This window comes from Geotrypetes seraphini, chromosome 19, assembly GCF_902459505.1.
Source record: "Geotrypetes seraphini chromosome 19, aGeoSer1.1, whole genome shotgun sequence".
NCBI lineage: Eukaryota > Metazoa > Chordata > Amphibia > Gymnophiona > Dermophiidae > Geotrypetes > Geotrypetes seraphini.
Window position 1 is genome coordinate 20179473 of NC_047102.1, and position 26226 is coordinate 20205698.

Consider the following 26226-nt stretch of genomic DNA (forward strand, 5'->3'; position numbering starts at 1 on the left):
CTTTCATCAGTTTCTGGAGCTAGTGGACCCTGTGAGACTCTGGAGTCCTGTACAGTTCAGAGTTATTGTTTATTCTGAACTTATTTGTAATAGAATTGAAAGGGGTTCACAAATTAAAATTCTAAAACCAAATAAAGGGGGTGGGGAAATCTCTCTGATTAACCATAGTTCAGGCTAAAGCCTGCGCAGGAGGCAAAAGACACCTATAGGCACAGATCGCCCATCGGAAATCCATCCCTGGCCGTTACCCAGAGTCACTGCTGTCAGACAGAGGAGGAACGAGAGCTGTACCAAAAGACCTGAGATGGAACTTCAAGTCTTCCACTTTTCATATCAAAAAAGCTGAGTTATCGATGTGAGCTATGCAGTCCTTTGCAGATAAAGGGACGCTTTTATCAAGTGGGATTTATATTTCCTCTATTACACACACAAATCTCAATGACTTGGGGCCTCTTCTATCAAACTGCACTAGCAGTTTTTAGCGCAGAGAGCCACGCTAAATGGCCTGCGCTGCTCCCGACGCTCATAGGAACTCTATGGCCTCCTTTTATGAAACTGGGATAACAGTTTCTAGCACGGGGAGCCGCGCTGAATGGCCCACGCTGCTCCCAACGCTCATAGAGTTCATATGAGTGTCAGGAGCAGCGCGAGCCATTTAGCACAGCTCACTGCGCTACAAACTGCTAGCGCAGTTTAATAGAAGAGAGGGTTAGTGCGTGCGAGGCAATACAGAAAACACCCACATCTACATAGCAAAATACAAAAATCAAGTTGTAGACAAATTGTGGGCGAGAAAATAAAATTTAAATAATAAAATAAGCTGAAACTACTGGAAAAATATCTCTATGTGCAATAGGAAATACTGGATAATAATACTGTAGTATATATCACCATCTAGTGGAGATAGTGAAAAAGACAATGAATGATGAATTGACTAAAGTAAAAGATATTCCAAATAATGTGGTAATAGCGCCATCTAGTGGAAGCAATCAAAAACAACGAATGGACTGTAAAGTGAAAAGAGATGTAATAAATAAATGTTTAAAAAAGTAATATATATTTTTTAAAGTCTCAGTATTCAGATGGAAAAGGTGAAGGGCATCAAGCTCATGACTTCTTGTCGAAGTTGCCTCATCTTAAAATCAAATATGTACAATCAAATTTATGACACTCAACCAGTTTGGAACGGAACCAAAAGAGGTCAGTGAGAAAAAGGAACCGCGCATGCCCGAAGACATTCAAAAATCCCCAAGGGCTTCCCTTTCAAAGCCGCAGTAGGGAGTCCCCTGTGAGAAATGCACCAAAGCCCCTAGGGACATGCATAGAAAAGACTTTGCCCTCTTCTATTAGAGCTAGAAACTGCTATCGCAGTTTCATAGAAGAGGGGGTAAGTCATATCACAAGAGAAAATCCAGACAACACAAAGTATGACAAAATATGCAAATAAGTCAAGTGGAGAAAGCATCAAAGTACAAACCATTTACCATTTGTATTGCACTATTGAAGTTTGCAAATCAGTAAAGATTTAAAAAAAAAAGAAAAGTACAAACCATGTGATGAACAGAAGGTGTAATGCGATGTGGCTATATAGTGAGTGCAAGTCAATACAGAAAACGTCCACAAATACATAGCAAAATAAAATAAAAATCAACCTGTAGATAAATGGTGGGCGATAAAATAAACATACAATTTAAAGAAGCTGAAACTGATGGGGAAAATATACAGTATGTATAATAGTAATGTAGTAATATAGCCATCTTAGAAACATAGAATATGACGGCAGAAAAGGGCTATAGCCCATCAAGTCTGCCCACTCTAATGACCCACCCCCCTGACTTTACTCCCTTAGAGATCCCACGTGAATGTCCCATTTTCTCTTAAAATCTGACACGCTGCTGGCCTCAATCACCTGCAGAGGTAGACTGTTCCAATGATCGACCACCCTCTCTGTGAAGAAGTATTTCCTGGAATCACCACGAAATTTCCCTCCCCTGATTTTCAGCGGATGCCCTCTGGTGGTCGAAGGACCTATAGGACAGAAGATATCATCTTCCACCTTGATACGGCCCGTAACATATTTGAACGTCTCAATCATGTCCCCCCTCTCTCTTCGTTCCTCTAGTGAGTACAGCTGCAATTTATTTAGCCTTTCTTCATATGTGAGATCCCTGAGCCCCGAGACCATCCTGGTGGCCATTCGCTGAACCGACTCAATTTGCCGCACATCTTTCCGGTAGTGTGGTCTCCAGAATTGAACACAATACTCCAAATGAGGTCTCACCATGGATCTGTACAGTGGCATTATCACTTCAGGTCTCCTGCTGATAAAACCCCTACGGTTACAACCCATCATTTGCCTTGCCTTGGAGGAAGCTTACTCCATTTGATTGGCAGCCTTCATGTCATCACTAATGATCACCCCTAAATCACGTTCCGCCGTAGTCCTAGCCAAGGTCTCACCATTTAGTGTGTAAGTTCTGCAAGGATTTCTCTTACCCAGGTGCATTACTTTACACTTTATAGCATTAAAGCATAGCTGCCAAGTCGATGACCACTGTTCCAGTAGTAGTAGGTCCTGCGTCATACTGTCAGGCAAAATGCTTTTGCCTACTATGTTGCATAGTTTGGCGTCGTCGGCAAACAAAGATACTTTTCCTCTAAGCCCTTGGGTCATATCACCTATGAATAAGTTGAATAGAATCGGGCCCAAGACTGAGCCCTGTGGTACTCCACTGGTCACATCTGACGTTTTGGAGGGGGTACCGTTAACCACTACCTTTTGAAGTCTACCGTGTAGCCAGTCCCTAACCCATGCAGTTAGTGTGTCCCCTAATGATGAATGGGCTGCAAAGTTAAAAATACTATATTTCAAATACAATGGTGCCATCTGGTGGAAACGGTAAAAAAAGACAGTGATTGCGAATAGGCTGCAAAGTAAAAGATACTGTTTTTCTAATACAATGGCGCCATCTGGTGGAAACTATCACAAAGGACAATGAATGGACTGCAAGTGAAAAAAAGATGTATTAAATAAATAAATGTTTAAAACAGTTGTAATATGTAATGTTTAAAAAAGGCAATATAATAAATATCAGCATTCAGACCATAATAGTGAAGCTGATAATTGAGTCTCTATTCTTCCCTATATAAAATATTGTTGATGTTGCCTGGTTGCCATTCATGCTTTAATACTATTGCCTATACGAGAAACAGGAATCTATGTGAGATCTTGATGCCATCTATTTTACCTGGCTCAGACACTCGGCTACCTGCATACACTGGCCATCGATCCTGCGGTTGCTGCTCTGTCTGCAAACATGTGGTATGCATTGATTCCTTCACAGATCCACATACTAATAAAGGTTTCAATATACATCATTCATCTGACTGCAATGCCTATCAAGTTACATCTTAATTTCTCCATGTGATAAACTATTCTATCCAAACTGCTATTGGAGTTTTTAGCGCGGGGAGCCAGTCCATTCATTGCCTTTTTTATTGTTTCCAGCAGATAGTGCCATTGTTTTTGAAATATCTTTTACTTTGCAGCCCATTCACATTCACTGTCTTTTTGTTCTTTTACTGTTTCCACTAGATGGCACCATTATATTTGAAATACTGTATCTTTTGCAGTCCATTCACATTCATTGTCTTTTTTACTGTTTCCACCAGATGGCGCCATTGTATTTGAAATACTGTATCTTTTACATTGTAGCCTATTCGCATTCACTGTCTTTTTTTACTATTTCCACCAGATGGCGCCATTGTAATTGAAATACTGTATCTTTTACTTTGCAGTCCATTTGCATTCATTGTCTTTTTTTACTGTTTCAACCAGATGGTGATATTACTATTTCCTATCTGTTATACATAACATTATTTTCCAGCAGTATCAGCTTATTTTAATTTTTTACTTTCTCGCCCACAATTTATCCACAAGCTGAATTTTTTTAATTTGCTATGTATATGTGGGTGTTTACTGTATTGACTTGCACTCACTATATATCCACATGGCTTTTCAGATTTTAGCATTTCCTGTTCATCATATGATTTTTTCATCATATGATTTGTTTTTTGATATTTACTCCTGTTTTGGCATACGTTGTATTTTCTGGACCTTCATTTGTGGTAGACGTCACTTTGGGCACCTTTTATCAAGCTGCGTTACAGGTTTTTAGTGCGGACCAGCACAGTAAATGCTCCAGCGCAAAAGACGCTAGGGAGAACACTGCATACTATGAATGTACTCATGTAACCCATTCTGGGTTCCTTTTGGGAGGATGGGCTAAATAAATGACTAAATAAATAAAATCATTGTTCACTGTAATTGAAGGCTTCTAACTCCCCACTTTCAGAATCTCCATCCCCAGTGATAACCAGGATTAGAGTGAGTAAAATATACTAAAATATGTTTAAAACTAATGAGTGTAGCAGATGTCCAATAGTCATTTGCCAATGAGGACCATGGGAGGGATTATTCCTACTCTGACCTAGTCCTCAGAAGTAGATCACAGATTAGACATAGAACCCTTTACATCCCTTCCAGATTCCATACGCTAGGTGTTCAATCCCAACCTGCAGTCCGCGTGTTGCAGAAATCACATCTTGTCTGAACACATGCTCCACCCCCTTAGCCTGAGAGTTAGTAAACAATGCTAGTTTCAATTTCTGCAAGCAGTCCAAGCAGAAGTCTGTTGCAGTTGCTCTGCTTCTGTTTCATATTTTTTCTTCCATGTCTTCATATCAAGCTGGGGTTGATGAAGAACCTGGTAAAGGCCATGGGTAAAGCAAACTTGCCAGGTTTTCAATATATTGTTAAGAAATTTCCAAAAATCAGCACTGCAAAACTGGAGGAAGGGATATTTATAGGCCCACAGATCAAGTCCGTTATACAGGATGAAGATTTTAAGCAATCACCCTCAGCAGCTGAGCTTGAAGATTGGGAGTCATTTAAGTGGTTAGTGGAAAACTTTCTGGCAACCATAAGTCTCCTTCATACAAGGAAGGAGTTCAGAATCTCCTTGACTCATTTTAGAAACTTGGCTGTCGCATGTCATTCAAAATACACTTTTTGCACTCGCATCTTGACTTTTTTCTGGAAAATCTTGGTATGGTGAGTGACAAGCAAGGAGAACGTTTTCACCAGGACATTCAGTTAATGGAGCGTCGCTACCAAGGTTTCTGGAATGAGAGTATGATGTCCGACTACTGCTGGACACAACTCACAAAAAGAAATCATACTCCTAAGCATTTTTGAAGAAATATTGGTTGTTAAGTGACACAGTCCAGTATAATTATGCTATGCTGTGTGCTTATTTGACTTTGAACTGAAGATACTGCATCATTTCTTTAAGTTGATGCTGCAATTCTTAAAACTCTATATGCTAAAACACTATAAACTAACATTAATCATAACTTTAAAAGTTTACGTGACTGAAAAAACTAATAACAGATCTGAAATCAGCATCCACCCTGGATGACATTGTTACCATTTGCGGTATGGTTAGCCAAGTGGTCTTGGAGAGCACTGATGGCTGTTTAAATCAGCCTTTGTTCCCCATTTTATAGCGGAAGCCATAAAAGAACAGAAGTTTAACTGATTTTCCAGGCCAAAATAGGCTGAAAAATATAATGAGACTCAAGAAATGCCTATAAAGCATGTATGGTACTCTGTGAAGTGGAAAAACAGTATTAATATATGTTTTTGATATTTCAGGTCAGGTTTTCAGTTATCCTGATGCAAATCTCGCTTTGGATTTAGCATTGCTGTTCATTATGGTGATTTTGGAAGCTGTGCGATTATATCTGGGTGAGTTCAGCTTGGCTTTTGTATGTAGAAAGATGTATGGATCATTTCCAGGCCTCTTTCTCAGCATTTCCTGTTTCTCTGTTCTTTAATTCTCACACCACAATTTTTACATTATGTAAGTTTCCCTTGATGGGCATAGAATAACCAGATCTCAGAGAGAACTTTCATGAGTGTGGTGCTATAATAGTTTTTCAATGTGACAGATACTTCATGAACCTGAGGGTAGTCAATCTCTTCTTGTGAGAACTCTTGTGGAGAACTTCATTTGCATTCTTTTGTTCCTCTTCTCATCTATCTGGGCTGTCCCTCAATTCCTTAATTGTCTTCCTACAAGCGAGGTGGTAGGACCTTGTCTTTTCTCTCATGTTTCTTTTCATTTAAATTTGAGCTTTATTGCTAACCATGTGCGAGGCTTTTCAGTGCTGTAGAGGATCCCTCTTGTGGGACAGCTGTGGCTGCGGGAGAGTGCAGACTCTGAGGTTGAGAGTCTTCTTCCAAGGGTTAGACTGCTTTGCAGTGCACCCACTTAGACTGCTTGCCCTAACAGTTCAGGGACACAGGGACCGTTCGCTTGGGAGCAACGCTCACCCCAGGTTCGTCCGCAGTTGGGCTTGAGTGCAGACTGTGGCAGTTTTTCCAGGATTGGTGACAACTGTGTTCCTATCCCCGTTTGTGTGCACGTGATCTGGTGAAGTTGAGAATCCGGCCAGTTTGTTGGACCCGAGAAGCAGTCTGAATTCCAGGCTTGTTGAGGCAGAGGTTTTCCCTGTAGCTGTTTGCAGCTTCCACACTTGCAACTCCCAGCACATAGCATGGCACAGTGAGTAGCAGACTGACAGCCTGGTAAATCAAATCAGTGGAGTCTAAAATCCAATTTTCTTCATTTCTGGCCTGGGTTTAGAGTTAGGCTTCCTTCATCTCTAAAATCACTATTTTTTATTTTTCAGTTTAGCTCCCCCAGGCCGTTTTTGGCACTAAAATCACTGCCACAGTGGCCATCTTGGATTTTCCAGTTTGAAAATAAAAGCTGCTAACTGACACCTTGTTTTTGCTTTAAAACAGGTGGGATGAACTCCTCAGGACAGGATGCCATGGATTCATGTCAAATTTGTGGTAGATAGCTGTCTGAGGATCATCCATGTTCCACGTGACATGTGAAGGGGGGCAGGAGCCACTAGTTTAGCCTCCTTTGGTCACTCAGGTGGTGTTAGTACCCATTTGGTCCAAAGGCCAGGGAAAAAGTCCAGATGTGAACTGGGCAGCAGTGCAAGTGTGTCCCTGGTGAAACACAGCCACACTTGCTTCTTTACAAAGCAATAAAACCCCAGAAGGGAACTCGGCAGAGTCCCAGTCACGATATTCCCCCTGAATTCATAAATATGATGTTTGAAACTTACATGATTAACATGGGCCGCGTGGAACCCTCAGGGATCGCGGCCTCTCTCCTCCACCCCTGAGCACAGTTCCCCAGCAACAGTGCCATAAGCAAGTTGGGGAAGTTGAGTCAGAGCCTGGGATGAAAGTGGCTCTATTTCAAAGCCTTTACTCTCCTAGTTAGGATCCTATGTGGCAGGAGATGCAGCTTCATCTCTGGTGGGGGCTGGATCTGAATCTGATGTAGGCCCCTGATCTTGGCAAGGTCCCCGCTGTGTGCAAGCTGTTTAAGCCTTCAGCGCTTATGGAGATGATCACGGAATCCTTCCAGGAATTGAAGACAGAGTGGATTATGTGGCTGATGTTTTGTATGACCTTTTCAGAGTGTGAGCAAAATGTTGGCTCCATTTCTGCCCGCATGATGCTATGGATTAGGCAGTGGGTGGGAGATTCTTCCTCTAAGGCAACCCTGAGTAAACTACCATTCAAGGAACAGTTACTCTTTGGGAAGGGTCTGGATGATCTTATTTCCAGCGTGCAGGATCGCAAATTAAATTCCTTACCAGATCAGGTAGTGGTAATTTTTGGGCCTCCAGGCAATACCGTAGGTTCTTGGGAGAGCCTTTGGGCCAGATAGAAAGTTGCACGGGAATATGGCGGACGGGAATCCACAGAGATCCCGCAGGATTCCCGTTGGGTCTGTGGGTATCCCAGGTAAGTGTTTTTATAATGTGCACCAGTTTCCACTATGAAACCTTTCGCGCTGTGTCAGGAGTATGGCCTGACTGGTATTAATAGGTTTGCATATTTGCAGATTCACCATTATGTGGCTTCCCTTCGGAGAGAAAATTTGTTTATTGGTAGACAGGAACTACTATCCACAGCCTGTACTCTTGGTTCTCAGATGAAGGTGCCCCTGAAATTTCATCATCGCTATTTGAAGGATGAGACCCCTTTGCCTGACTATGCCAGATACCAGACCTCCTGGGCCCAGGATCTCCGTGTAATACTGCCTGATGATATTATCTTAACAGCTGTAACTAGATTGCCTGCTTTATGGAAATTTTTTTTTAATGCAATATAAATAGTTATTCCATCTTTATGTCTTGCCCAGGCGGGTGCATCGAGCCAAGTTTCGCTCATCCGCAGTTTGTGATAAATGTGGCCATTTGGAGGCTGCTCTTGGCCATATGTTTTGGTCTTGCCCGGCGGTTCAGGCCTTTTGGACCAGCCTGTTCACCTTTATTGGACGCATTTGGAGGATGACGGTCCGTTTTTCACCTGCCGGGCACAAGGGCTTTCCTGCGATGGCCAATTTTGTCTGCCTTAAAATGTATTTTACTGAAATGGCTGGAGCCGGAGGATCCAGATGATTAACTCGCTCACCTGGGAACGCCAGAGCGTCCTGGACCTCTCTTCTGCACATGACCTCTGGTTTTACGGCTACCTGGGAGCCATGAGTTGAATTTTGAATTGCTGATTGTGTGATTTTTCTGTATTTGTACTCCTTTTTCATGTCTTCCAGTATACTGTTTAGTTCTTTGTTGTTTAGTAGTGGTGGGACTCCAGAAGGGGTGGGTGGGGGGCGTTTGTACATTTGGAAAATTGTTTGAGCTCTGTTTATTGGATGAATAGATTAATTTTCTCTTGGCTCAATAAAAATCGTTTCAACATAATGTGCACCACTTTCAATGGTTTTTCAGAGAAGAAGTCTATAAATCTGTTTCAAAAAAAAATACAAATTAAAAGAAATGAGATGTATTTAATTCATATGGGCTTCCATGCAGCACAATTTTGTGCATCACAATCAACAGTCTTGCTTTGGAATAGTTTGTGTTGGCAGTCTCACAGAATTGCAGAGAACTCGTGCCACTACTGCAAAACATGAGCGAATTCAGCTCCTCACCACTGTAAAAACGGATGTATCTCAGTGCTCCATTCATGGAATAGTGCTGCTGGGTCTGAGATATCTAAGAATCACATAAGCATGCCAAGTAATGTAAAATTTGAAATATTTTCTCTGGAAATAAGAAAATGTGATTGAATGTTTTGGTTTTTTCTTAAGGTGTGAAAGGAAACCTTACAGAAGAAGAGCTTCCATTGGGGATCAGCCTGGCGTTGACTGTGGCCAATGTCATTCTATCGGTTTATTTCCTGGTGTGGGAGACATATGTATTGAGAGCAGACGTCATTATTAATGCACTTTTGCTCATCTTCTATGGACTGGAGGGCATTTTGGATATCTTTTCTATTGCAGCATTTGTAAGTTAAATTAATGGCTTACAAAATTGTCAAGGAGTTGATTGGTACTGACACATTTGTTTGTGAAAAAAAGGGCAGGAAAGCAAATGCAATTACTTTGATTCAAGTAAATTTTGGTTTTCACAGAATACAGGTTGTTTGTTTTAGAGGCAAATATTTAACAAAAATTTATAAAAATGAGCCTTTAAATTATGTACACATTAAGTTCCTAACTCCCCTTTTTTTTTTTTGGTTTCTACCGCGACCTGGAACGCTAAATGCTCCAACGCTGCTTCAACACTCGTAGAATTCCTACGAGTGTCAGAGCATGTCAGACCTTGTGCCAGAGTCACTTCTTATCAGCCAAACTTGAGAACCTGCATTTTCAGCTGAAAATTCATCTAAATTTAACATGCCTAAATGTAAACCTTAAGTTCATTTTCATAGGTTGGTCTAGGCTGGCAAAAAAAGATCCGACAAGTTGAGACATTTAAATAAATAGACTTATTTAACGAAAGGCTTGCTGAACACAGGACCAGATCCTGTAAATGACACCCAAAGTTATGTATAACTTTCATATCCCAGCTCTTATATTACTATGATTTTGCACAGAACTACACGTTGAATAGCTGTGGTTATTGAGAAGAACCCAAGCAGAGTTTACAGATAAGTTCTTTAGTCTACTCTATTGGTGACAGTAAAGGCGATGATGGTCCCTACAATAACCTCACTTTGATGTTATCATCTCACTAAGGGTTATGAGGTCTCAGCACTTTACTAAGTTATATTAATTCTTTTAATATAAGAGCTGGGATATTAAAGTTATACAATTGTCAAGTCTATCGCAACCTTTAATTTAATATCTCCCTCAATTCAATAATACCCAAAGTTATGTCCCATTCTATAAAGGTCGCTTAGCGCTAAGCAAACTTAGCACGAAGATTTACGCCAGCTAAAACCTGGTGCAAATGCTGGCGTGCAGCTAATGGCAGTTGGGTGCCTAAAAGAGTGTATTTTATAACTACCTAAATTTTGGAAATGCCCCTCCCATGGCCACACCCCCTTTTTCCACACAAGATCATTTTAATTAGTTTGCAGAAGCAGCTGGGATCCATGCCCAGATTTGGATGATCTTTACAGAATCCAGCAGAGTCTTTGGTAAAATAAGAGTGAACAAGCATTTCACATCTACCCTTTCCACTCCATTCAGTATTTTATAGACCTCTGTCATATCACCCCTGAGCTGTCTCTTCTCCAAGCTGAAGAGCTCTAGCTGCTTTAGCCTTTCCTTATAGGGAAGTCGTCCCATTCCATTTATCATTTTTGTCACCCTTCTCTGTACCTTTTCTAATTACGCTGTATTTGAGGTGCGGCCGTACCATAGAGCGATACAAAGGCATTATAATACTTTCATCTTTGTTTTCCATTCCTTTGCTGATAATTCCTAACGTTCTATTTGCTTTCTTAGACGCTGATGGACATTGAGCTGAGGGTATCAACATAGTAGATGATGGTAGATAAAAACCCATATGGTCCATCTAGTCTGCCCAACCTGATTCAATTAAAAATTTTTTTTTCTTATTAGCTATTTCTGGGCAAGAATCCAAAGCTCTACCCGGTACTGTGCTTGGGTTCCAACTGCCGAAATCTCTGTTAAGACTTACTCCAGCCCATCTACACCCTCCCAGCCATTGAAGCCCTCCCCAGCCCATCCTCCACCAAATGGCCATACACCGACACAGACCGTGCAAGTCTGCCCAGTACTGGCCTAGTTCAATATTTAATATTATTTTCTGATTCTAAATCTTCTGTGTCCATCCCACGCTTCTTTGAACTCAGTCACAGTTTTACTCTCCACCACCTTTCTCGGGAGCGCATTCCAGGCATCCACTACCCTCTTCGTAAAGTAGAATTTCCTAACATTGCCTTTGAATCTACCACCCCTCAACCTCAAACTATGTCCTCTGGTTTTACCATTTTCCTTTCTCTGGAAAAGATTTTGTTCTACGTTAATACCCTTCAAGTATTTGAACGTCTGAATCATATCTCCCCTGTCTCTCCTTTCCTCTAGGGTATACATATTCAGAGCTTCCAATCTCTCCTCATACGTATTCTGGCGCAAGCCTCCTATCATTTTCGTCGCTCTCCTCTGGACCGCCTCAAGTCTTCTTACGTCCTTCGCCAGATGCGGTCTCCAAAATTGAACACAATACTCCAAGTGGGGCCTTACCAATGACCTGTACAGGGGCATCAACACCTTCTTCCTTCTACTGACTACACCTCTCTTTATACAGCCCAGCATCCTTCTGGCAGCAGCCACTGCCTTGTCACACTGTTTTTTCACCTTTAGATCTTCGGACACTATCACCCAAAGGTCCCTCTCCCCGTCCGTGCATATCAGCTTCTCTCCTCCCAGCATATACGGTTCCTTCCTATTATTAATCCCCATATGCATTACTCTGCATTTCTTTGCATTGAATTTTAGTTGCCAGGCATTAGACCATTCCTCTAACTTTTGCAGATTCCTCTAACTTTTGCAGATCAGTGTCTACTCTGTTACAAATCTTGGTATCATCTGCAAAAAGGCACACTTTTCCTTCTATCCCTTCAGCAATGTCACTCACAAACATATTGAACAGGATTGGTCCCAGCACTAATCCCTGAGGGACTCCACTACTCACCTTTCCTTCCTCCGAGCGACTTCCATTAACCACCACCCTCTGGCGTCTGTCCGACAGCCAGTTTCTGACCCAGTTCACCACTTTGGGTCCTAACTTCAGCCCTTCAAGTTTGTTCAACAGCCTCCTATGAGGAACTGTATCAAAGGCTTTGCTGAAATCCAAGTAAATTATATCTAGCATATGTCCTCGATCCAGCTCTCTGGTCACCCAATCAAAAAATTCAATCAGGTTCGTTTGGCACGATTTACCTTTTGTAAAGCCATGTTGCCTCGGATCCTGTAACCCATTAGATTCAAGGAAATACACTATCCTTTCTTTCAGCAACACTTCCATTATTTTTCCAACAACTGAAGTGAGGCTCACCGGCCTGTAGTTTCCTGCTTCACCCCTGTGACCACTTTTATGAATAGGGACCACATCCGCTCTCCTCCAATCCCCAGGAATCACTCCCGTCTCCAGAGATTTGTTGAACAAATCTTTAATAGGACTCGCCAGAACCTCTCTGAGCTCCCTCAGTATCCTGGGATGGATCCCGTCTGGTCCCATCGCTTTGTCCACCTTCAGTTTTTCAAGTTGCTCATAAACACCCTCCTCCGTGAATGGCGCAGAATCTACTCCATTTTCTCGTGTAACTTTGCCAGACAATCACTGTCCTTTTCCAGGATTTTCTTCTGTGAACACAGAACAGAAGTATTTGTTTAGCACATTCGCTTTCTCCTCATCACTCTCCACATATTGGTTCCCAGCATCTTTTAGCCTAGCAATTCCATTTTTCATCTTCCTCCTTTCACTAATATATATGAAAAAATTTTTGTCTCCCTTTTTTACATTTTTAGCCATTTGTTCTTCCGCCTGTGCTTTCGCCAGACATATCTCTCTCTTGGCTTCTTTCAGTTTCACCCTGTAGTCCTTTCTGCTCTCCTCTTCTTGGGTTTTTTTATATTTCATGAACGCCAACTCTTTTGCCTTTATTTTCTCAGCCACTAGGTTGGAGAACCATATCGGCTTCCTTTTTCTCTTGTTTTTATTGATTTTCTTCACATAAAGGTCCGTAGCCATTTTTATCGCTCCTTTCAGCTTAGACCACTGTCTTTCCACTTCTCTTATGTCCTCCCATCCTAACAGCTCTTTCTTCAGGTACTTTCCCATAGCATTAAAGTCCGTACATTTGAAATCTAGGACTTTAAGTATCGTGCGGCCGCTCTCCACTTTAGCCGTTATATCAAACCAAACTGTTTGATGATCGCTACTTCCCAGGTAAGCACCCACTCGAACATTAGAGATACTCTCTCCATTTGTGAGGACCAGATCCAATATCGCTTTTTCCCTTGTGGGTTCCGTCACCATTTCTCTGAGCAGAGCCTCTTGAAAGGCATCCACAATCTCCTTCCTTATGATATCACACCAAAGTGTGCGATTTTACATCATAATTGGCCATCATCTTTCTTTTCACGCAAATATTAGTGTAAAACTTTAGAAAGGAAAATGTTTCTGTCTAATCTTGCTGTAATTTCTGCATTTGCAAATCCAAAGAGCCGTTTTAGGCATGGCTGCCCTTCCCAAGAGTTCTTGTTTGTCTCCACTCTACAGTGTAAATCCAACTCCTCAGCAACTTGAAATCTCACACAAAACTCCTGACTTCTTTTGGAGCCTGATTCATAATCAGCTGAATAATTAAATAATTTTATAAGGAAATACAGTATTTGTACATGTGAATGTAGCAGACTATAATCTTTGGAATTATTTTTTTTAGTCTTTTGTATATTTTTGTGCATATACCCCCATATTCTATAAAGGGTGCTAAAAATTGGGCACAGAAAGGTCATTTTATTCACATAACTAAATTAGCTAATCGATGCTAAATTGGCATTGAGTTCCTGTAAATGGTATCAAGAAGTATTTGTAATTCCATGCGTAAATGTCTTACACCCCTATTTGATAAACTCTGCCGAATTTCTATAGTGTACAACTGCAAAGAGGGTGTGGATGTGGGAGAGGTAGGAGTGGTTCAGGGCATGCTGAGCAATTAGGCTCAACAACCCTTGACATGGCATAAGTGCTTCCACCGAGACTTACATCCTGTACCCTCTCATTCCGGAGGTGCTTTGAGTGATATTGCCATTATAGTGACCAAATTTCTGGTGCCCTCTAATGTCTATAATTATAATTTATACATTTTGTATAAAATCAAAAGAATAAAATTTGAATCCTCACAACTGACTCTTTGCTGTTCCTTGGAATCCAACCATTTGCTCCTGCTTCAGCCCTTCACTCTTCAACGTTACAGTGCATCCATATCATGCTTCCGATTGTTGGAAAATAAATCGATTATTTGATGAGGATATAAAGGAAAATTCTGTAAATGTTGTATAAAAAGATAGGCACGCTTAGACGCTTTTTACAGCATCGTACCTACGGGCACCTGTAATGTAGGCAGGTTTTAAAGGCAGCCAAGACCTTTAGAGAATCATGCCTAGCAGTGCCTAAGTCCTGCGTTGACCCGAAGTACTCTGCAATAGGCTACCTTTGAAGATTGGCCAAGTTTTATTTTCCCATAATTGCCCGAGCTAGTAGGAAGCCTCATGCTGAGACTTGAGCCCTTCCCCTCTTTCCATCAGGACTATAGGAGCTGGGCTTCTCTTTTCTTTTGGGGGGTTTTGCCCCTGCGCCACAGAGGTTCCCCGTGGGGACAGCACTGGCTGCGGAAGATGGCAGACTTTGCGGTGTTGGCTCAGGGCCAATCGCTCGCCCCAGGTTGGTCCTCAAGTGGCTCCGTGAAGGTGGTCCAACATCAGGCATGGGGTGGCAGAACCAAGAATTCAAGGGAGACCTTTGGGGTTGTAGCACTGCCAGTGGTTCAGATTTCTTGATGGCAGGTAAATGTTTGAAACGAGCAGAGCCGGGTTTGGACCCCACTTTTGGGCTCTGCTCGTGTCAGAGCTGCTCCCCAATTAGCTTCTCTCTATTTCTTGCCTTTCTTCGCGGTCTAAGAGCGAAGGAAGTGCAGCAAGAGATGGATTAAAGATGCTAAAAAAGAAAATCATGCAAGAGGGTTTCTCTGGGTTCTGGTCATTGGTTTGAGCACGTGCGATCGCTCGAGGCCCGAGTTCCTACGTTACATCGAGCCGTCCCGGAGGGGCTTTTCTCAGGCGCCTGCGCTCCCGGCACGAAGGGGTTACTCTGGGCGTGCCACGCCCCGATTCGACGCCAACCTGTTGCTCCTGTTCTAGCCACGCCCCCTGCGCGCGCGCCGTAGCCCAGGCTCACACCTGCCGTGGTGCGCGAGTGAAGCGAAGGAGCCGCCGCAAGCGAAGCGCGAGAGCCGGACCCTGTGGAGTCTCGAGACAAGTTTGTCCGCGCGCCGGGTGAGTGAACGGTCGTTGCCATGGTTCCCTTTTCAGTCTTCGTGGTTTCTTAGGTGAAAAGTCCCGTCTAAATTAGCTGGTAAACTCTTCTGGGCAGAGACTGTCTGTTGGATGTTAAAGAGCACTTTTTCCCTCGGTCTGTCGCAAGGAACCCCCGACCCCCCCCCCCCCCAGGGTGCTGAGGCGGGAGCTGAGAGGTTACGGGTGGAGTGCCACAGGGATGCTTTTCATGGGCACAAGACACAGTTTGGTCGTAGCCTCTAGTAGATGATAAGGCAACGGCATTAGACTGTAAGTGACAGAGTCCAACCTTGACAGGCTTCACGGTGCCTTTCCCACACTGAGAGCTGCCAGTGCCTGGTACAGGTCCTCTGTGAGACTCTCAAGGCTCTACCTCTGACAGGGATAAATATAGAACGGTTGGAGGCTGTGAAAAGCCATGGGTGACTTAAGAACACAAACATGTGCATTGTAGAGAGGAGACAAAAGATGCTGTGAGAGAGACAGTAAAATGCTCCAGAGGCATAAATGACATACAGGAAATAAGAGCATTCTGCAACAAAAGGCCACTAAAGCCTCCAAGGCAAAGACCCAGAACTAACAGTGAGCAAAGTGTCTGAATGAAAGGATGGTGGAGAAAGAAGGAAAACAGAATTAAAGAAAGCTCCATAAACTTAGACATAAGACAAAAGATAGAGATCAGCTGGAGCCTGTCCGTGTGAACTTGCACTTTTTCATTAAATGGACACGCTCTGCCATCACATTCTATGTTTCTATGACACGGAGAGATTTCAAAAATGTACACAGCAATGGATGCAAATTGGTATTTTTTTTGGGAACTTAGTCTGAGGCCCCCACACTGCTACTCCCTAAAACTCGGGAATCTCACAGGATGAGAGAACTGTAATGAGGTGACAGTCTGCCACACAAACTTCAGAGAGATCACTTATTTTAAAAAAATGTAGAGTTTGCATTTGTGGATGTTTTATAATAACCTATAGCTTTACATATTTTGGAAAAATTCTGTGGGATAACACTTTCCAGTGGATCACAATAGCACAGTCTAAATCAGTGCTCTTCAACCGCTGGTCCACGGACTGCTGTGTCTCTGCAAAAATTTCCTGCCGGTCCATGAAGAATTTCTGTCCCCTGCAAGCGATCCTCTCCAGGCAGTTATCTCAACCGTTGGACACCGTCTTCCTTCCGGTTTGGCTGCTCCTTCAGCACAGCCACACTTGTTTGCCAGGACAGCACACAGTGGTTCTTTCATGCTGCACATGGCTGATCTGGAACCGGGTCAGCAGCATGCAAGAGCCGCTGTGCGCTGTCCTGGCAAACAAGTGCGGCTGGCTCTGAAGATAAGGAGCAGCCAAGCTGGAAGGAAGATGGTGTCTGATGGTTGTGGTAACTGCCTGGGATCCCTGGCTGACCAGAAAGGCTTCCCTCTGACGTCAGCTCTGACACTGGGGGGAAGCCCTCCAGTTGGCTTTGGCGGAGGGGTGCCTGGTGCGAGGGGTGATAGAAGGAGAAATGTTGGACATGGGGCTGGTGGGCAATAGTGAAAAATGCTGCACATGAGAGAGGGAAAAATGTTGGCTATGGCAGTAGAGGGAGTGGATTTTTCTCACTCTCTCTTTTTCCCTACTTCCTGTACACAGGATGGAGATGGGGACCAAGCTGCAGGGATGGGGCGGAGACGGGGTTTTTAAAATTTCAGTCATAGTAGTTTGCTGGTCCACAAAATAGTTTTTATTTCTGCCAGTTTATAGGTGTAAAAAGGTTGAAGAACACTAGTCTAAATAGTGATGGCTTAGGAGCCAGGCCAGTTGTATTACAGTAAGGTATGATGCCCAAGGGATGGGTGAAATGACAACATATGTTTTTTATATGACTAAAAGCCCAGCACATGTATGATAGTTACTAATATTAATTATTTCTAGAGCGCTATCAGACGTATGTAGATACGTTAGTCACTCTCTGACATCTCCCTAGCCATTACTTGCTTTTAAAGTCACACCAGCTAGAAAGTCCTCACTCACGGTGATGGTTCCTTGTAACATCTCTGTTCATAGCAAGTATCAAATGTGTAAAGTGACGGCTAGGATGTCCTTCTGGGCACAGTGGCTCAGTACAATTTCTGTGCGGAGGAACTCAGGTTTGATTGCTGGTTTAGGTCATTCAATCACCAAATCATCCATGGTATGAGGCTGGTGCAGGGGATGTCCCGATGGAGTGGCCTAGTGGTTGGAGCAACTGCCTCAGCGCCCTGAGGTTGTGAGTTCGATTCCTACTGCAGCTCCTTGTGACTGTGGACACTACTCGAAGTACAAAATAAGTATCTGTCTAAAATATGTAAACTACTTTGATTGTAAGCACACAGAAAAAGCAGCCTATCAAGTCCCATCCCTTTCCAGTGGTTAATGCCAACACCTGGCGACTGTGTTTTAAGGCCTGTTATTACAGGTGGCTTGGCACTACAATGACTGGATTACAGTAAAACTGGAAGAGACTCTGGAATAGTTGGAATGAAGGTTTAGTATCTTATGGAACAGATAAATATATATGTGTGGATCCATCTCAATTAGAGAATCTCCTAAAAGATAAACATTTACTTGAGAAATAGTCTGACATATAAGTTAAGGCCTTTTTTTGCCTGTTTGTGTTAATATGTATTTTCCAATGATGTGGGCTATAGTTTCTCTCTGTTTGAGTTTATTTCTTTAAGTAATATGGTAATGTTCCTAATTTTGTTCTTTATGAAAACAAAGAATTAAAAAAAAAGAAAGAATAGTTGTAGTGAAGGCTCAGAGGCACACCAACTTCTATCCCTGAGCTAGAGAGGACTTTGGCAGTTCTGGCGTAGTCTCATTCTTCAGTCAGCTTGTCAGATGTAGTGCTCAGGATTGTGGATGACAGAAACTGATGTTAGGGTGTAAGGTATCCTCTAACACTCTCCCTCCCAGTTCATCCTATCCTTCCTTCTTGAAGGCTGCAGGATAGAAGATCTGCCAGCTTCAGTTTCATTCAGTCCATGTAGTCAAGGGTGTTATGCTTCTCACCTCCCTAGCTCTTTTGTATTGCTAGTGCACTATTTTGGCTCAGAAATAGAATTTTATTTCTACTGCTTTTCTGCCAAAGGACCCCATATTTGTGTTCATTCCCCAAATGACCCTTCTCCCAGCCCCCCACACCTTAAACGATGTCAAGTGTTTTATAAGCATTGCGCTCATGCAGCGGTCAGCCTTTTAAACATGGTAGTGTTAGGTTATGGCTTTTATCAAGGGGATGTACAGGACAGAAATTCAGTCAAGCAAACATAAATTGGCCAATCAGAGAGAAGCTGTTTATTTCAGTTCAAATTCATCCTTCGAGATCCCTATTACACCTACTCTCTTCCTCCCTGGAACTTGACCGCTGCCTTATCAGCTTTGCAGTGTAGTGGGGAAATCAGAATGCTTCAGGCAGCAGCTTTCTTTCATCAGTGCTTTCTCTTTTCACTTTATTCTAAAATCCTTTTCCTTATGCACAGGTTTAGAATAAAACTTTAGCACTTGAAGTCGCCTCTGTACTGTTTGAGTAAAGAAAGCTTTTTGATTTCACGAATATAGCATGACTGATGAGACCATACACTGCTTCACTTTTGGTGGATTATTCCTTCTTTGTTGCAAATGTTTCTAATCCTATTGTGCCACTGACTCTCTGGGACTGTGGATAGCCAGTCACAGGTATTTCCTTGGACTTCAGTGCGATAATAATGCTACGTTTCTCAAGTAATGGAGGGTTTTGAGATGTTGTGTCGCTGTAATGTGATGTATAATTCCCAAATTACAGTATTATTGCTTCTACAGAACAGCTGGTTTTGCAAATATATGCATTACGGTCTAAAAGCTGGAATAATGAGTGAATATTTGTCAGCTAAAAACAGTTCTTCCCAAAGCAAACAAGCACAGTCATAGAAACTCCATCCCACATTATGTATAACCCATGTAGATGTATTCACTCTTCTCTCTTGGGCTGGCTTCACTTTATTTGTTTAATTAAAGAATGGGACAGATAAGAGAGCTGGCAGGGAGAGGACTTGCTGCTGCCTAGTTTACTATACACCAATTTGAAAGCCAGTTCCACTTCTTCTCCAAGAACAGCACTGGAATAAATTTGAATATGTTTATTGATGTTATGGGCCTAAAGTTCACTTGGCTTTTAATAGCTTTTATTGAACGAATATAATACATTTCCTGACTAGGCTTCAGGAGGTACCACCTCCTTTTCTCAGAGTAAAACAAGAGCTGATCCTGCCTGCCTGTAGCTGTGAATTATAGATTACATGACGGTGCTTGTGGGAAGGGTGAAAGGAGGGAGAGTGTATGTGTTGCAGGACGAAAAGAAGGGGGATTGATAGAAAATGCCCACGTTTGGATAGGGCTGAATTTTCCCATTGATGCAGTGATTTGGTCCTGAAAAGATGTTCCTTTGCTGTCCTTTGTGTCTTAGGTCTGACTTGCTATACTCGGGTTGAGTTATTGACCCTTATCAGCTGCTCTCTGTCCAGTTTAGTGCCACCAGGCTTCTCAGAAGAGCAAAGTTTTTCAGTACAGAGTAAATACTGGGCCTGACTCAGCCTTGTCATCTTAAAATGGAGCCTGTAGTAGGAGCAAAGGTTAAAGTTGTGGACTGGGTGATGTCTCTTTGCACTCTTCTGGCTGTTACCTGCAGTCACTAACCAAACGGGCAATTGTTTTCCACCTTCTTTCCTTTCTCAGTATAAGATGTACTTTCTTTCTGTAGCTTTTCTTCTTCAGATTGTCATCTGTGTCATATTTTGTTCGTTGCATATTAGATACTATAGACACAAAGCTGACAATTCTATAATGGGCATTAAAAGGTACCAAAGTCTATGCGCACCCTCATTCCATTATAAAAGAGAGTGCTAGAACTTACACCATGGAAAGGGCAGGTGGAAATATTAGTGTCTACAGCATTGTGACCCACCCAGATATTACCTGTATAGAATAGCACCTTTGCTCCCTCCTCCCCATTTTAGTACCAAAATTTACATGCTGAATTGGCTTCTAATTAATGGTGCGCTATATAGAATTAGGGGGAAGAAAACTATCATTCATCTCATAACTGGAAAACAGAATGTCTCCCCTGGTACAATTCTTATCCAAAGGAAGTTTTGCCATCTGTTCTCTCTACCACATTTTATACTCCTTTTTTTTTTTGCTTCCCAAATATTCATCCATTCATTCACCCCATACATCTGCCATGCCCATCCCACATCTTCCCCCTCCCCCGACTCCTGATTGCTTCCCACAAGTCCTTCTGTCCCACAAGCATTATCGCTCTTTTTATTTGCCCACTCCCTCCTTCAGCCACCTGGACCTCCCAAATACGCACCTCAACCTCTACCCCCAATGATGATCCTCCTCCACAGCTTTAAAAAAAAATCAGCAAGAGGGATACCCACTCCCTCCTGCCCTGGCACACCCCCCCTTCCAGCCCTCTCCCTCCTCCCCTCGCGGGCTTGGCAGATAAGTAATTCCGCGGTGTGGAGGCATCGTTGGCTGGCTGCGGTCCCGGCTTGGAGAGGGCAGGGGTTGTCTGCCCAGCGTTTTCCGATTTGTGTGGCCGCCGCATCCGCCCTCTTGCAGGCCAAGTAAGACTGGGGAGTCGCGCATGCGCACTCCTGCAAGGCCACGGACCTACATCTCAGATCAGGGAAAACGGAAGCACGCAGTTAAGTGCACATGCGCGGCTAGCGTTTTATTATTTCAGATGTCACAGAAATCAAATAGAAAACCCGACAGCAGTGCACTAGAGCAGATTACAGTCTAAGGCCCGGATGCAATAAACTCACTGTGCATCTAACCATCATCGCTAAACCAGTTGAACTGGTTTAGCAGCAGATGTAATTTACCGACCGATGTCCACAATAGCTCATCATGGGCTTTTCCGTGCGTTTATTGCAGCCTCCAACTCTGCCATACAAATTACCTCATTAATATTAAAATGAGCACCCCAATCAATGTCTTACAATCGCTTAAGCATACACAAAATTTAGTGACCACTACAAACCACCCAAAATTACTGACAGTTCTGCCATTAAGCCACAATGGCCTTGATAAAAGAGAGGGGCAGGAAGGCTGCCCACCATTTTGAAGAGGTGGGCCTGCCAGCAGGAGGAAGTGGACATCCCTCTTGCTGGATTTCTACAACAAGGTACGAGGGGGAGTTTGGGGATGTCTGCTTGAGCTAGGGGGTTCTGACCCACCAGCCCACCAGGGCCTTCTCCTGGAAACTTGGGGTGGTGGGAGGGCATTTATCCAGGTGCCTCTCCCACCTCTCAGAGCTTCATCTGATAAACTTTCATCTTGGCTATATGTCCCCTATACTATTTTTATTTATTACTGCCTTTTTGATGGAATTCGCTGAAGGCAGTAAGTATACAGTAAAACTAAGACAAAATAAGGAAAAGACAATTACAGCAGTATACATATTTAAATAATATGGCACAGTATACATTACAATGTCAACACAATAAAACATTTTAATAGCATATTTTAAACAGTTTCCTACAAGTCTCTTCCATTCTTTCGATGAAATTGTGAGCTCCCGAGGTATCATCTCATCCCAATTGCCCATCTCTATAGCAAATTGATAATTTTATTACATTTCTTTGGGAGGGACTCAAAATCCTCATTTACAGTATCTCCTTAATTTGTGTAGTTCCTCCAGCCATTCTCTGCAAAGTAACATCATAGTGTCCTGCCGCAAATGCCATTAGACTACAAAATTTATACAATAAAAATTTTATTTATATACCCACCAATACCTCAAAAGGCTCGCACCAATTTTACATAAAAATAAAATTACAATAGAAAAAGAATGTGAAAAGATTGTATTTGGTTTTATATCCCATCCTGCCAGAGGAACTCGTAACAGGTTACAAGTTTACATACTTATATGTTTTTTATACAGGGTGTTGGCAAATATGGTATTGTTGAAAACACCCAATCAATGCACAGGATAAAGAGCCATCAGAAAAAAGAAAAAAATGAATACACGGGCTGTTAATTTGTTCTTGCAGGGTCACGCAATCATGCAGTCAAACCAGAACACATAACAAAAATCATAAGCACAAAAACGTGGAGAAAAACAGACCGCCAGGACTACACAGTACCCTAAGCAGTCTGGGAAAAAAACTCCACACATAGATAAACGGTAGATTTTTCATTCATAAACTTTCAAACTGCAAGAAAAAATGTGTTCACTGCAAAAAAAACTTACAACAGACAGCTACAGCTGAGTATATTACAGTCTAAATTAAAGTCCACTGTTTTAACAAACCCACAGGTAGCGTGAAAAAAAACTTATCTGAATCCGTGACAGAAAACGATTTTTTTCTTCAGACGCCACGAACAGAATCCTCCTGACAGTAAGTACTCCTGTTTCACAATGCCCAGATGTGAATCATATTCTTCATAAACTTGTGCTTTAGCAGATTATCCACGCTACTAAAGAGTGGAACCAGGCAGATCAGAAATGGCCCATAGAACAACTTATTCAAACATATATTCTTTAAACAAATATGTTTTCAAGGCTTCTTTAAAACTCTTATTATCATTTATCAAACCAATCTGATCTGGTAAAGTTCTCCAAAGTTTAGCTGCCCGATAAGCCCAAATCATGGTAAACATTCAAGAAAATTTTATCCCTCTTACCTGCCATATTGGGAAGGCTGAAGGTCCATCAAGCCCAGTATATTGTTTCCAACAGTGGCCAACCCAGATCCCAAGTAGTAAAACAGATTTTATGCTGCTTATCCTAGGAATAAGCAGTGGGTTTCCCCCTGGCCATCTCAAGAATGGCCTATGAATTTCTCTTTTAGGAAATTATCTAAACCTTTTTTTTTAAACCCTGTTAAACTAACTGCTTTCACCACATTCTTCAGCAACAAATTCCAGAGTTTAATTACATGATGAGTGAAGAAATATTTTCTTATGTTTGTTTTAATTCTATTACCTAGTAGCTTCATCGTATCCCCGTAGTCCAGATCTAACAAAGGAAATTTATTTTAAAAAATGTATACATAGCCCATACTATCCTACATACTAGTTGGGTAACAAAAGAACATACACAGTAATTTCCACAAAAGAGCACATGACTGTCCCTTTGTCCTTGTTTGTCTTGTAACTCTGAGAAGCCCAACCTTAGCATTGAGTGTTGCTAAGTTTCTGCTTCTTGAGCTGATTTTACCTTGGTCTTTTCGGTTCCTCTGCCCATTGTACCTTTCTGTATGCTTGTAGAGGTGCTCAAATACACACTGCCTGCATTTAGACTTGCATGTACAAACAGACTCTCCTAGATATAATTTAATTTACCAAATTTACATTCCACTTTAACCAATAGTTCTAAGCAGAGTACAAAATAGGAAATTAATACATTCATAGCTAATACATATCTCAGATTACTGTGATACAAATAAATCAACATTTCAAAATGTTTGACATGGATCTTTAAAAAGTAGCAGGGATAGCCAAGATTAGATCTTTAAGGCATACTGAGACAGTTTTCCTAATAAGCCAAAGACATCAAGTACCAAAATTAATGAGATGTCATCAGATATTTCTTAAAAAGCCAGGTCTTCAAACTTCAACAAAAAGACAAATAATTCTTAGGCCCTCTTTATCGCCAGCCATGGTGGTATTGACTCTGATGCTATAGGAATTCTATGAGCTTCGGAGCTTTTACCGCCTTAGCCAGAAATAAAAGTTTTTTTAAAAAAGCCTAACGCAGCTCATAAAAAAGGGGGGGGGGGGTTAATGTCTCGGAAGAAAATTCCAGAGTTCAGCCCCATTACAAATTAATGTTTGCTCTTCAAAGCTTTGCAGCCTACATAAAGCTTTGGGTGGTTAAACCAATTGCAGTTCAGTAGAATGAAGAGTATAGATCGTCAGGAAATTCTTCGTGTAATGGGGGCTGAGACCGTAAAGAATCTTAAAACATAAAAGTCAAGATCTTAAATTCAATCCTGGAAGCCAATGCAACTCAGTCAGATAAGAAGTCCCATGGCCATATAATTTTCCATTCAGGATCAATTTAGCTACTGAGTTTTGGATGTCTTGTAACCTTTTGAAATTGTTTCTTTGGCAAACTCATAAATACCACATTAAGGGGGATGGGACTTCTATACCGCTTTTTCTGTGTGGTTTACATATTTTAAGCAAGTACTTATTTTGTACCTGGGCCGGGGAAATGTTAAGTGACTTGCCCAGAGTCACAAGGAGCTGCAGTGGGAATTGCTTAGGCAGCTGCTGTAACTACTAGGCCACTCCACAGTAGTCATGATCAAAGATACTACAATCAAGTTTCAAGTTTTATTTAAAAATTTGATTCAATCGCAACATCATATTTCAAAGCCATTTACAAGTATAAAATCGGGGTTTTAATAAAATATAGTATACATAAGACTCTGACAACACACGACGGACTTAGGGCAGGCAGGTTGAACTACAATGAATTAAAGAAAAAGAAAAACAAGTAGGGTTAGTACATTTAGGGTAGGAATTGTTATCCATTAATTTTCTTTTCAAGGAATACTAGACCTCTAATAAAACCTGAGTTCAAAGGAATCTGAATTTTAGGATTCAAAAGCGTCCTTGTAGAGCCAACTTTTTAATAATTTAATAATTTTAACTTAAACATTTCTGAATGTCATAATTTATATGAAGATCCATAGTTAACCTAGAATCTAATATAACATCCAACAGTTTAATATTTGATTTTAATGGTACTTCAATTCCTGCCAATCTTGTGTTAATTACAGGTATAGTCTGCTAGGAATTTTCCACCCATAAAATATTTCTTATTGGCATTGATCTTAAAATGGTTCATACACATCTAGTTGAAAATAAGTTCAGAAGCCTCATTCATCAACATATATGTTGAAAACATATCTTGATATATAGGAAATAGAAGAGCAATGCTATGTTCATAAGAAAAATAACAAATATTCAGAGTCTGAACACTTTACCCAAACTACTGAGGTTTAGTATATTGAATAAAATAGGAGAAAGGGGAGAACCAGTGTCCTTTAGGTTGATAAAGCGAAGCTGTTCATCTCCACTGTGGAAAGCCAGACATAAGTGCTGGTGTAATTGAATCCTGATGGGATTGCTCCTTCAGCACACCAGCACCACTGGAGATGGGCCAGTACGGACCTGCCAAGAACTACCATTTGTTCCAATATGTTGAACTGTCTTGTATATTTCAGAAGGGTTTAGAAAAGGGTGCAGAATTTTTCCATAACTGGGTGATAGGGTGGTGTAAAAATGACTTGAGATGTAAGTGGGCCTGGCAGTGCATGACAACCATGTGGTATGGGAAAAAGGAGAGAAAAAACCAGAACTGGTGATCAGAAATGCAAGGGTGTAAGGAGAAAGGCTTGGGCTCACAGTAGGACAGGGGCATAAATGCCTTGTTATGGTCCTGATGGTCAGACTTTACCCAGAGAACTCAAGAGGGGATAGACAGTTCTCACACTTATTGAAATTCATTTAAGCCACCAAATATGTAGATGCTTGGGTGTGATTGTCTGCCAGTAAGAGATTCTAAGTAAAGGCAGTGATATGTCACTATTCCAGCAGAACCAGAGGTGAGTCACTGAGTCATTTCTTTCACGATTAGGAAACGAGGTTGAAGGCATGGCCTTCCTCATCACATTTACCCTAGTGACTTCTGAGCTGTATGAGTGGAT

The 26226-nt window shown here is 41.8% G+C and overlaps 2 protein-coding genes across 4 annotated transcripts in view; both read left to right on the top strand.

Moving 5' to 3' along the window:
* The window catches only part of TMEM80 (transmembrane protein 80), a 41612-nt gene extending 32039 nt beyond the window's left edge, over nt 1–9573 (top strand). For both annotated transcript variants that reach the window (XM_033928530.1, XM_033928529.1), the window contains exons 4-5: nt 5717–5809; nt 9249–9573. In XM_033928530.1, coding sequence (XP_033784421.1) covers nt 5717–5809; nt 9249–9454 — 299 coding nt within the window. In that variant the 3' untranslated portion in view covers nt 9455–9573. The remainder of the gene's footprint in view (nt 1–5716; nt 5810–9248) is intronic.
* Nucleotides 9574–15360: 5787 nt separating this feature from the next.
* EPS8L2 (EPS8 like 2) overlaps nt 15361–26226 on the top strand; it is a 282798-nt gene continuing 271932 nt past the window's right edge. The window contains exons 1-2 of one of the 2 annotated variants that reach the window (XM_033928822.1): nt 15362–15470; nt 22824–22905. The gene's annotated coding sequence lies outside the window, so the exon portion shown is untranslated. Of the gene's footprint in view, nt 15471–22823; nt 22906–26226 lie in introns of both variants that reach the window. The other variant, XM_033928821.1, reaches the window with a different exon arrangement.